The sequence below is a fragment of the Sturnira hondurensis genome, unplaced genomic scaffold (assembly GCF_014824575.4).
Source record: "Sturnira hondurensis isolate 20B ecotype Veracruz unplaced genomic scaffold, ASM1482457v3 Scaffold0005563, whole genome shotgun sequence".
Classification (NCBI taxonomy): domain Eukaryota; kingdom Metazoa; phylum Chordata; class Mammalia; order Chiroptera; family Phyllostomidae; genus Sturnira; species Sturnira hondurensis.
In genome coordinates, this window is record NW_028078194.1 from 1,136,154 (window position 1) to 1,149,738 (window position 13,585).

The 13,585-nt window shown below is 38.8% G+C and overlaps 1 protein-coding gene across 1 annotated transcript in view; it reads right to left on the reverse strand.

Moving 5' to 3' along the window:
- Positions 1 to 1,458: 1,458 nt before the first annotated feature.
- The window catches only part of ANKRD22 (ankyrin repeat domain 22), a 29,686-nt gene continuing 17,559 nt past the window's right edge, over positions 1,459 to 13,585 (reverse strand). Inside the window, exons 2-6 of the mRNA XM_037047289.1 lie at positions 10,958 to 11,149; positions 7,621 to 7,728; positions 5,054 to 5,131; positions 2,918 to 3,016; positions 1,459 to 2,320 (exon numbers count right to left, since the gene is read on the reverse strand). Of these exons, the coding sequence (XP_036903184.1) occupies positions 2,243 to 2,320; positions 2,918 to 3,016; positions 5,054 to 5,131; positions 7,621 to 7,728; positions 10,958 to 11,149 (555 nt within the window). The 3' untranslated portion in view covers positions 1,459 to 2,242. The remainder of the gene's footprint in view (positions 2,321 to 2,917; positions 3,017 to 5,053; positions 5,132 to 7,620; positions 7,729 to 10,957; positions 11,150 to 13,585) is intronic.

Sequence of the window (13,585 nt, forward strand, 5' to 3'; positions counted from 1 at the left end):
ATCAGAACAACAAGAAGAAAAAAGAATTTTAAAAATGAGGATACTATAAGCAGCCTCTGAGACAACTTCAAGCTTTCGAACAATTGCATCATTAGGGTGCCAGAAGGAGAAGAGAAAGAGCAAGGAACTGGAAATCTATTTGAAAAAATAATGGTATAAAACTTCCCTAATTTGGTGAAGGAAATAAACATGCAAGTCCAGGAAGCACAGTGGGTCCCAAATAAAATAGATGTAGAGGCCAACTCCAAGACACATCGTAATTAAAATGCTAAAGGTTAACGATAAAAAAGAATCTTAAAAGCATTAAGAGAAAAGTAATTAGTTACCTACAGGGGAATTCTCATAAGACTGTCAGCTGATTTCTCAAAAGAAACCTTGCAGGCTAGAAATATTTCATTGGCAAGAAATATTCAAAGTCATGAAGCATGTATAGCCAAGATTGCTATACCTAGCAAAGATATCATTTAGAATTGAAGGGCAAATAAAGAGCTTCCCGGATAACTAAAGGAGTTCATTACACTAAACCATTATTACATGAAATATTGAAGGGACTTATTTAAGAAAAAAAAGAAGATCAAAACTATGAACAATAAAATGGCTATAAAGGCATATCTATCAACAATTGAATCTAAAAAACAAACTAAGGAAACAAGAAAAGCAGAGACAGAATCATGGATACAGAGAGCATTTTGATGGTTGCCAGATGGGAGGGGGTGTGGAGTAATGGGTGAAGCAGTGAGGAGATTAAGAAATACAAATAGGTAGTTACAGAATATGCTTGGGGATGTAAAGTACAGTGTAGGAAATGGAGTAGCCAAAGAACATATTCATGGCCCGTGGACATAAACAATGATGTGGGGATAGCCTAGGGGAGTGAGGGGTGCTGGGTGGAGGGCACTGAAGAGGGAAAAATGGTACAACTGTAATAGCATAATTAATATAATATAATTTTTGAAATTTTAAAATAAATTCACGATTTAGTTTTTATTTTTTAATTTAATCATTTTAAGAATTTTTAAAAATATTTTATTTGTTTTTTAGAGAGAAGAGAAGGGAGAAAGAGAAGGGAAAGAACATCAACGCATGGTTGCCTCTCATTGGCCCCCTACTGGGGACATGGCCAGCAACCCAGGCATGTGCCCTGGCTGGGAATCGAACCAGTGACCCTTTTGTTTACAATCTGGCACTCAATCCACTGAGCTACACCAGCCACAGCAAATTTAATCATTTTAAAGATATACTTTTTCACTGTTTCATTGGCAAAGGAGTTGGGCAAATATTTTATATTCTCTCTTTCATCTAGAAGTATAACTCAGATACTATCTCATCATAAAACTCTATTTCTTATATAGAATATTTTATCTAAATAAACTACAGTAATATTAACTTATTTTTAGGTTTTCTTTTTTATTATGTTTTTATTGTTGCTCAAGTACAGTTTTCTGCCTCCCCCCAACCCCTCCCCAAAACTACAGTAATATTTAAACTTTTACCAATGAAATAAACAGAATTCACAAGTTCAATAGCTGCCTTGCATTCACAAGAGAATGAGAAATATTTTTAAACAAACATCTTGATAGTTACATAATCTTACTCAAAATCAAGATGGCTTTTTTTTTTTTGTAAACTGACAGCAAATTGTTTAGGAATGTGCTGGTAAAGTGATTCTCCAGGAAAAAAAGAAAAGCCTTGGATTTAGCATTTGCCAATTCCTGTGGTGTAAACCTGCCACCACTGACAAGTGATAAATGTTTTGGTTGCAGTTGTTTTGCCAAAGGAACATTTACATGTGAATCACAAACCCATGAACATAGATACACCATTCTATACAAATGTACATGTTCTTCATCTTACCACTTAAAGGGGCCTGAGAGGAAGAGCGCCTCCTGGGGTGTGACATAGGTAGGACAACCTCTTCTAAGAGCACACAGCAAAGAGAAGAGGTCACTGTCTGAGATAACTTGTCCTCTTCTTCAAGAGAGACTGAATTTGAAGCATCACCTTTTTCACTGAAGTAGAAATTTCAACAGCTTTAGTGTGTCCTCTAGAGCTAGGGCCACGGTGAACTCCATTGAGCAAGGACATGACTACAAATCTCTTCAAAAACATTATCCTTGGCAACCATCATTGGCCCTGTAAAATGGCGGCACCCAGGCTGAGTGGTCCACAGACCAATAGTCCAAGACGCAGACAGAATCTAGTCCTTTAACTTTTTCTGCTTCTCCATCTGAGGCCACGAGCATTATGAGGCTTTTGTTAGCATTAATTCAATCTGGGAAAATTTTAATCTTCGTGCAATATCCAGGGAACTCTCACCATCCTAACCAAAAAAAAAAAATTATTGTTATTTATCTCTAGTAGAATCAAATGCCAATATAAAGAGTCCAGTTATCAGTTTAGGCTAATTGACTCTCACTCAGGTTTGGCAAAGGCTTTAAATGTTATTGTTTTAAAAGTAATAGGATTACTTAGTTATCATATCTTGCTATAGATAATGAGTACTTTTTTGCCCAAAATTTTTAGGAAAAAATAAGGATGTGCATTATACATAGGCAGTACTAATTTAACATCTATATAAACGATTTTAATTCTTTAATTCATGCTTATGCATTAAAAGTATAACTCCAGAAAGCAATAACAATATTCATACATTCAAAAATAAATGCTACAAATGATACAAAAAACAAGTATCTACATATAAATAAATAATAGAATTAAAAATTAAAACAAAAGATTTTTTTCCTGAAAGTTTGGGCCAAAAACATGGGTGTGTATTATACATGGTAAAATACAGTATTTAATGAGGATGATTAATTTTGCTGTTAACATCACACTCAATGGTACTTTTATTCAGCACAGGTCCAAAGCTCAATCAGGCTGCTGGAGATACCACAAACCATGGTCTACAGAGTCTTACCTTGTTTCTTATCATGGGGTCAGCATGAGCTTTAAGGAGCAGAGGGATAAGACTCTGGTTTTTCATTTCGCAGGCGTAATGTAAGGCAGTGCAGCCATACTGAAACACAACGAACCAACGTTACAGCTGAGCCACTGCACTCTGCAGACCACAGCATGTGGCTTCTTTAGCAAGTGCTCCTCACGTTTAGTAGGGTACAACTAAGCAAAACAGTCCCACCCAACACATTTTTCTGTTCTTAAAGCCTTTTCTGTTTCACTATGTATGTTATTAATGTTCTGTCAGTCATTAATATCTTCCTTTCTCATTTTCTCTTCCAAAAGCTGGTGCTGAATTTTCCCAAGGCCTTTTTTTGTAGAATTCTGTATGTCTGGCCAGTCAGCGTTTTGATCTCATTACCATTTTTTCCCTTAGCGTCTCCACATGGGCCGTTCTGCAGATATCATCCTCTATGATTCTTGATCATAGAGGATGAAAATTTTCTACATCGAAAATTTTGCCTTTCAAAGCCAAACAGCCATGGTTTTAACAACTAAAGAAATAGTATCCTTGACTATCAAGATTAACAGAATCAACTTTGGCTCTTTTTTCCTAGAAACTCCTCTAAAATCATAGGGGATAATGCTGTAATTTCATATTTTTTATTAAGCGATGGCATGATGAATGGAAAATCTGGCTCTGAATTTTTCCATGTGAAATAAAGAGCCCAAGAAAGTACAATACACTGCATTACTTAGAGTTGGAAAATGCATCTTAATATACAGGGAGTTTTGAAAGATGTGGTAAGAATCTGTGCCCACGTGCACATCTGTGTATGAGTGTGCACAGGGGTGTAATTCTATGTCTAGAGACTGAGATAGACATAGATAACTAGAAAAATACCCTAGAGAAGTTTTGTTCACAAGCAAAGTTCTGAACCTTTTGAGTTATCTTTTACTTAATTTTTAATGACATCTTAATACATTTCAAAGTTACCTAGTAAAATGATGATTCACAGTAGTAGTCTGTCCAGATTACTCCAAAACTTATATTTGGAGTAAGAAAAAGCACACATTTCATAAACTCACTCTCTTTCTCTCTCCCCCCTCTCCCACACACATATACATTGCAAAGAGAGAGAAAACGAGAACTACATCAGTTTAAACATGTGATACCAAATAGAACCAAAACTAAAATGATGTAAATAATCAATAAAAATGGATTGGGACATTTTCTTCATCACAGGACATAGAATGGTAATATACACACAGATGTATACAACATAAATTAAGGATTTAAAATAGAGTATTGTATTTATTTAATCAAATTTTGACTGGCCTGTTATTTCAGTAAAGAACTAGGCAACCAAAATTTCATTCAATCAAATAAGCAAATAAAACTCCTTAGAAATAAATTTTTGACCCATTTAGGACCATGTAAGGGGTTAGACACATTCAAGGCACAGTTGTAAAAGGTGAGAGCAAAACCTTATGTTTATGAACAGAAACAAGTTAGCTGGGGCTGTTCCCGTTGGTATCACTGCTCTTTCCATCATTTGGATTTTCCCTTGACCCTTGTCCTTATCTTCCCTCAGTTTGCAGATGGGGCCTCTTTGCTGGCTGGGATCTTGGCTGCAGTAGCAGCTGCTAACGATCCCTGAGCCCTTACCATGTGTCAGGCACTCTGCCAGGCATTCAAGTGCTTTACATGAATCAGTCCTGTAAGTTACCAATATCCTCATTTTACAGATGAGCAAAGAGGAAGCTAGAAAAGTTTATAACTTGCCACAACGCACACGGGTAAAAAGTGGCAAGCCTAGGTTTACACGTCGTAGGCATTCTGACTCCAGGTTCTTAACTACCAAGAATGAGTTTGGTTATCTGAGCCTTCTTCGTCTTCTTTAACTTCTCACCCACAGTGCAGCAGGGTTTTTTTTTTTAATATGTTCTATATTTAATAAAGATTGTATTCCCACAAGTTTAGTGGCCATATATAAAAAACCTCAAGATCACATAACTGGCAGTGAAAAGAAAAAAGAAAAAGAAATGCAAAAGTGTCTAGGAAAATAAAACAAGCAACTTTACAGATGACAAGTACACGACCTACAAAAATACCATTTTGAATGTTATTTCAAAATAACTAAAAATACAGACTTACACAGTCTGCAGCATTAATGTCCACACCAGCATCGAGTAGCATTCGGACAAGAGTCTCATTCTGCTTTGTCTTTGACACCTATTACAAACAGCATACAAAAGGTTTATTTACAAACATTTTCTTCATCTTATGTCTAAACTATTCCAATCAATATGTTTGATTTTGACCCCAATACCCCTATGTGCCCAGGATCTTTTTCAAAATCCCCCCACCTCTGCAACCCCTTCTAAGATCAATTAGGGAAAGCTGGGGTTCTCAGAGTGGGGACCTGGACTAGCACCAGAGCCTGGGTACTCAAAAATGCAAATTCTGGGTCCCCACTCCAGACCTACTACATCCTCCTGAGAAGAGGGCCCAGTGACCTGTCTCCCAGGCTCCAAACTCTCCAATGATGTCCCATTGCTCTGAGGGCAAAGCGAATGCTTCAGCCTGGCCGGCAAGGATGCACATGTTCTGGCTTCCACTTATGTAACTGGCCGGCTCAGTCCACACCTGCTGGCTCACCTTGCCCTAGCCACATGGGCCTCTGGTTAGTCTTTCACATCCCAGGCTCCCTAGTGCTGTAGAACAATTGCGCTGAATATTCTATTCCTTTTGTCTAGAAGCCTTCTCCCTCCCCTCTTTACCTTATAAAGTAACCTTAAATGTCTCTGTAATAAAAAATGACATAATAATAAAAATCATTTTTACTATCTCAGCCCAAGCCCCTCTTCCTCCAGGAGGCTTTCCCGAACCCAGCTGGCCAAGCAAAATCCCTCTCTTTGATCGTCATCTCACTCATGACATTGATCACCTCTCTCTGTACCACCGCTTCATGGTGATTTTACACATGTTCCCGCCTTCATTTGATTAATGGCTCATTTTTCACTCCCCTCTAACTCTCAGGAGGAAAAGGACTAACACTTGTTGGGTTCACCACTTATCCCTAACACCCAGCACAGTGCCAGCATGTAGTGGGTCAATAAGTTTGTGTTGACTGACTGAACAAAAGGATGAAACGAACTAGGCTCCTCAGAAATCCACTTTTCCTGCCTAGTGTCCTGAGATTCTGAGCACAGGACAGATTGATCGTACCCCCCGCCCCTTCCCCATCCACAACATCTCTTTGCTTGAGAGAGCACAGCCCTTCCTGCTGAGAAGGGCATGTCCGGAGGTCCTTCTGTTATCCAGGAAGCTCCATCCAGTGGTCTTTCTCTGTGCTTTCCTCTTGTGTCAGCATCCGAACGGACTTTCTCCTCCCTTCCTCTGAAGTAGCACAGTCCTTTCTGTTCTCTTTACCTGTAATTTCTTCTCTCGTCATTCAGTCTTTATATGTTACCAATGAAGCATTTCAGGCCCCATTAATAAACAGGGTACAAGTGCCATCAAAGCCGGGCTACTGATTACAATTAGTAGTTGTGCCCAGGCCTCCAGCTTTTAAACATTGGACTGTCTTAGAAAGCTGGGTTGTACATCAACAAATTCTGAATGAACCTTGCTAATCATAGATGTTTTCTTCATAATCTCCAAAAATGTTTGGAAATGAACAACAGATACCCCCCAGCCCCGCAACTATGAATATTTATATGTTATGCACTAAATACACAACTAATTTTTCAAGAACTTTTCAAGGATATAAGCAGATTCTATGTTTATCAGTGCATTATAGTTTTCTCTCTCCCATAAATCCAAGCATCAAAATCAATGTTATCATATTTAATTGCAGTTCCTCAGATTCTGTAAAAATTTAAATAACAGAGGAGATAATGGCATTTCTGACTCATAGACTTCGTTCTGGAGCTTATGTTAATAGGAGTAACTAACACCCACAGTCTATTAACTACAAAGAAAGGGGAGATTGGTCATTGAACTGGAGTAAATTACACATCCATTGAATCATCTTTCGAAGGCGGAACTGGCCACAGGAGAACCAGATGGAAAACTGAATGAATCACAGCAAAGCCGTCACTTTATATGAAAAACAACAACAAAACTCAAGTTTCATCTTCTCCTTATAATAGAACTGCATTCCCATACCAACTACATCTTTCTCCTCTCAACAACATCACTGCCAAAGACTCAAACACGACTACGTTCATCAGAGGGAAAGGTGGGCTTCGCAAATCCTGTATAAAGATCTTCGGTGTTTGTCAGCTGCTGGCTGCAAATTTCCTGGGCCCTGGTTTTTAACTGACAACCAGGGTGGGTCCTTAATAATCAGAAACTCAGAAAAACATGTACAAAGACAAACTCCTCTTATGAAGAGGAGTGAAAAGAAACAGTACATAGGAGGGGAAATTTTATTTTCAATATTCAGGACTTTTGTGCTTCCTTAAGATTTAAAGCAAGATGAATTGCTTTTCCTAAGCAAACATCACACAGATGATTTTACTATCGATTAATTTATTTGGCCACTTTGCTTCTTGCTTCACTCACAGCATCGCATGTCTGTTGGAAATGTCATTTACAGAATGCAAACCAAGTGCTTAATTTGCTACATCTTTACATCTCGCTGGGCCAGCACACCTTGAGCAGCCACGTCTCGGGCCTCCTGCTCACTGGCCCTTTGCTCTCACCAGGGTACTCACCATGAGGAAATAACCAATAAGCAGAACGGGCATTAAGAGGACAATCAGGAGATAATCAAAGAAGGTAAATTTTTTCTTCACAGCGTAATGCAAGCAGGTTCTCTCTTTCTAAAAATCAAGAAAAGAATTCTCCATGAATAAAATATTTCATTTCAAATTTTCTATTTTCAGACTACCCTATCAAAAATTTACTTTATGCCTTTCCTTTTTATGGTGCACGTGCCACCTGTTTTTTCTGTGAAGTACGTCTGCTGAAAAAAAACCAGGTTGTCACTGATCCGAATATTAAATGGAGCACAGTCTAAAGGAGAGGCTGGGGGAGGGCTGTGAAAAGATAACAGGTGGAATGTGCATTTGACAAATCCTCAAAAGAAGGATTCTCACGCATTTTAGTTTTGGGGAACAAGACAGCGAGATATAAACACGGGACTAAACACGTTACAAAAATCTACAGTTATCCCTTAATCACCAGCAGTTATGGTTATTCACTTTGTGGTTTGTTCATTAAAGAAATTTTAACCACATGGCAATTTTTCTGTTTCTACATGCCTACAGAGAGTGTTAGAAGAATGGAAATAACTCAATTTAATTATTGAAGTACATGAATATTTATCAGGTGATAACTTTCTGGGAATTGTGAGGAATATAAAGCCCTGGGGCCTCAAAACCCACCCGGGGAGACAGACACACGCACAAATATGATGCAGAAAGCCACTGTGACAGGAACAGCAGCCAAATGAACAAGGGAAGAGGGAGGGCCAGAGAGGAGGAGGAGGCTAACTTCCGCTTGGGGGAGGCACCGTTCTTAAATAAGTCTTTCCGTTTTTCTAATAGAAAGATGTAGATGTTCCCTGTAGAAGTTTTGTAAACTAGGCAAGAAGGTAATAGCAGAATGAATTTTAAATCACCCGTTAATCAAACAGGCCAGAGTTAACTGTGAAATTTTAAAACGTAGGCTCATACTGCATCTGCAAAATTATATGGTTTTTTTCAATTAACATTTAGAATATGTGCATTTTCCGTGCCATTGAATGCTTTTAAATTTGTGACTGTAAAGACTGTTTGTCTTTCTATTGATCAGAACTATTGCGATTTATCTAGCTAAACCTTGCCTGTTGGACATTTGAGTTTTTAACTTTTGATTTTTATAAATAAGACTACACAAACATCTTCTTAAAGATTAGTCAACCTTTCTACATTTGTCTTTAACATAAGTTTCTAAAAATATAATTCCAGGCATAAAAAGTTTTAATGGCCCCGGCTGGCATAGCTCAGTGGATTGGGCACGGGCCTGCGAACCAAAGGATCACGGTTCAATTCCCAGTCAGGGCACATGCCTGGGATGCAGGCCAGTTCCCAGCAGGGGACACACGAGAGGCAACCATACATTGATATTTCTCTCCCTCTCTCCTCCCCTTCCCCTCTAAAGATAAATAAATAAATAAATAAATAAATAAAGTTTTAATGTCTTTCATATTGGGCTACTAACTTGCACTCTAGTAAAACAATAATGATTTAAACCTCCTTCCTGATCAACACTTGGCTTTCTTTTTTAAGCCTGGTTAATTTGACAGACCAAGATATATTTATGTATCTATAGCTGTATCTATATCTATCTTTACACTTTTTAAAGATTTTATTTATTTATTTTTGGAAAAAGGGGAAGGCAGGGAGAAAGAGGAGAGAAACATCAGTGCTCGAGAGGTACATCAGTCGATTACCTCTCACACATCTCCTCCAGTTGGGGACCTGGCCCAAGCCAAACACATGCCTGATGCAATCAAACCAATGACCTTCTGACCTACAGGCTGGCACTCAGTCCACTGAGCCACACCAGCTGGGGCATCTTTAGGTTTTAATTTGCCTTCCATAGAATCAGTGTTCTCTATTAAGTCTGTGCACCCCAATCACCAGCACAGCTCTTTGTTTTCAAGGCCTTTATTTAGCATTTCTAAAAATAACTCATAAACATAAATTTAAGAAATGAGAAAGCACTGGTTCAGATCATTGATGTACAAAGATTATACTTGAGAAAAATATAAAAAGATTAAATACTTTAAAAACATTAAAATATTTTTAAAATAGGAAATGCACACCAGTTATTCTGATAAAACGTCTATTAACCTAAAGTATCCACTAAAGTCTTTTCCAAGATATCTGTAACAGGAGAGGATCCCAGGAAGCTGCCTCAGGTTCTCTGCAAAACGGAGATATGAATGCCTCCTCAGCCCTGTCTCCATGTTGGCAAGCATCTCCTTCCCTCAGCTTCCTAACAGTAAGTCTCTTGAGAGAGGATGTGGACCCATCAACATCTGTTTTTGCTACCCCCTCTCACCACCACCCCACACACCTGGTTCTTCAGCTAAGAGAACGTGTCATACTCTAAGTTGTAGATCTGTTAGACTTAGAACAGGCATGACTGGCTTTGAAATCCAACCAAGCAAATAATAATAATAACAAAATAAAATTATGTATATATCTCAAAGATAAGAAAGTTCAGCACTGGTCTATTTTTCTGATAATACAGTATTGCTCTAAATGGGTAGGTCTTTAAGCTAACTTGGAAGGGGCAAGTGGGGCCCTACAGGCTCTTTTTCTTCACCAAATATTCATGAATGAACACAGGGCATTCATAATTATTACAAATAATGACTTGTTGTGTTTACTCGGGGTACTTTAAAGGTTGCCTATACTAGGATGTAGGCGCTGGAAGTTCCAAAAGGGTTCTAAAAGGACCTTCACAGCAATGGACACATATTCTACTCTTCCTGACCGAAGACTCTACATCAGCTACTACTGCATCCTTAATGCCTTTCTACGAGGCTTCAAGTAACCTCTGGTTCATGAGCTTACTTGTCCTTGGCAATTTTTTTACTAGCATCCTTTTATTCTGTAAGTAAACAATGGGACCTTGTAAGGATCAGTACTTTGACATAGAAAGTAAAAACCTAACTAATGAAATAGCACCAGTGGGTCAATATTTTCCCCCAGGAACTCTTTCCCCGTTACTTCTGTAACAGTGATGAGGAGGTGGGGGCGGGGTCAAGGAAAAGCATGGGAAGGAGAAGGCAAAGAAACGAAGCTCTATCCCATCAAAAGAGTGAACTATTCTCTTCCTTTTCAGAAGTACAAGGACATAATTCCCCATAAAATATGCCTGCTTAGTGAACTATGTGTTATTTTGCTTTTTAGCCCAGTAAAATGTCCTCAGTATGTGTCGTCTCTCTAAAAGACAAAATGTTGGTCCCAGGAGCCACAAGCATGAGCTCCCGTTGATGCCAGGAGAAGGGAATCACCACCGTCAATTCCCTTCTCCTCTCCTGTGTCCTGGCCTTACCTGGTTTTTCAGGTTCACATCAGCATTTCTTTTTAAAAGGAAGGAAACGATTCTGAGGTGGCCCCGCCGGCAGGCACAGATCAGGGGGGTGTCTCCATTAAAGCCGTCTTGAACATTGATGTAGTTGCTATCTTCCCTCACCCACCGCCACACCTGGCCAAAGTCATTCTGATAGGCTGCCTGGCAGATGGGCTGAGGAGAAAAAAAGAAAAGCAGATTTTTAAATGGAAGTATAACTAAACCACAAAAAAGAGAATAATTATTATTCAGTAACAAAATTCAAGTGTTTCCTAAGAGTAATATATTGCTCTGTGGATGAGATTTTCGGTCTCAGTTATTCCTAGTGTTAAGTCTGGAACAAACATTGAGTCCCTAAGGAATCTCTTAAGATTTCCTAAATTGCTTGGCACGCAGAAAAGTTTATCACAGAGATGAATGAGTGAATAGATGGATGCAGTCAATCGGATTCGACTCCGTGAAGAAATTGTATGTTGTGTTCATGAGTAGGTAATTCTTGTCAGAAGAGCAAGATTTTACAGACGATACAATAGGCACATCGGCAGAGTTTAGGGCAGTGCTAGGTGATAGAATAAAGATGCATGGCCGTCTCTACTCCAGGAATTTGGCACAGTGGGAAAAGACCTATTTAAGATAAATAACATATAAATAAATTATGTAAATATAAATAAATAAGTAAATATAAATAAATTATGTAAATATAAATAAATAAGTAAATATAAATAAATATAAATTATGTAACATATAAATAAATTATGCACCTAGATGTCTTTTAGAAAGCATTTGCAAAGCATGATGGGAGCTTTGCAAAGTATGATGGGAGTTTAATAGCAAGACTGAAACAGAAGTCATCTTGCCACTTTCCTCCCTCTGCTCTCCTTATGCACTTCTCTCTTTTGTTCAATACATTTAGTTACTTCCACCTGGGCCTCTGCCCGTACTGCTCCCTCTGAACAACACACTGTTTCTCCTCCCTTCACCTGGCTAGCTGCTCATTTATCCTTCATGTCATAACTTGATTTTTATCTTTTCTGTGTCTTTCCTGACCCCAGCACTACTTTGCAGCAACTGGCTTAACTGTAAGTATTTTCTTAATTATTTATAACTGTGTGTTTCAGGCTAGCATGAGTCAGGGGCTGAAGCAGCAGTGAGTGAGGGAAGGCACTGAAGTTCAGGCTATAAACTCTATGTGGTCAGAGGCTATAGGATTCAATCCCCACCTTATCCCCAGCATATAACATGGGGCACATGGGAGGCAAAACAGTAAACATCTTTGGACTGATCTAAATTGTGTAAAAAAAAAGCAATTAGACTAATAGTATGTGCAAGGTGCTCAATTTATGGAGGTTATTAGTATTGCTTATTAAGTCATTCTTTAATTTGTTAACAAGGTCAGACCTGTACACTGTGCCTGCCACAGTTGCTAGGGGAGACAAGTATGAACTACATTACTACTAACCATGTGAAATTTGTTCACTGGTTGGGGATATAAGACACACACACACAGACACACAAGACTAAACAATAAGAAAACAATTTTAAAGGACACAGACTTGGGCACATAAGCGCCTGCAGCAGTGAGACAGACCAGTGAGCAAGTCAAACGGTACATTTGCTAATCAGCTCATGTTCTAACACAGCCAAATATTATAATAAGTGAGCCTTTAAAAGTAAGATACTTTTAAACCCCAAGACCTACTCATGAAAGAAACATCCTAAAGAAAAGTCAGCTCAATAGCAAATGAAGGGGCAAACATCTATACCCCAGAATAAATGAGCGTATTGCAGGGGTTCAAACTTGCAGTAAAAATACAGTTACATAAATCACCCTTCCTGTTACCCCGAAGTCTTCCCTTTACCCGGCCTCGTCCCCACTCGGGCTCAGCAGGGCCCTGGGTTCTGTCTGGCTGAGGTAGAAATGATCAGAGCAGGTGGTTGAAAGACCACGGATCTGGTGTCAGGAAACCGGGCTGAAGTGCATGTGGTTCTGCTACTTACTACCCCCTGGGTGAGCATGGGTGAGTTCGTTCCTGCCGGGAGTCTGTGCCCTTGGTTACCAAATAAAGGAGTGAAGCGGAAGTTCCTTTGGGTTCTCACACTCTGTGACAGTCACACTTCTAGACCTCGAATTTCTTTCCACCCAATACTTTTTCCACATCAACTGCTAGGGTCTAGGGTTGGGGTTAGTGTTATTTAAACACATAATTGCGATGTGATGCCCAGACACTTAGGTTTTAAATAACCAGTACAACAAAACTAAACATAATAAGACAATGTAAAGTCACCAACTCTTACTTTTGTCAATTAAATACAATAGAAGTTATAGCATCATTTTTAAAAAGATTTTATTTATTTATCTTTAGAGGGGAAGGGAAGGAGAGAGGGAAAGAAATATCAATGTATGGTTGCTTCTCAGGTATCCCCTGCTGGGAACTGGCCTGCAACCCAGGCATGTGCCCTGACTGGGAACTGAACCACGATCGTCTGGTTCGCAGGCCCATGCTCAATCCACTGAGCTACACCAGCCAGAGCAACATCATTTCATTTTTAAAAAAAAAGATATTTTAAATAAAAGATAGATACAAATCCAAACCTAGACCATTTTAACAA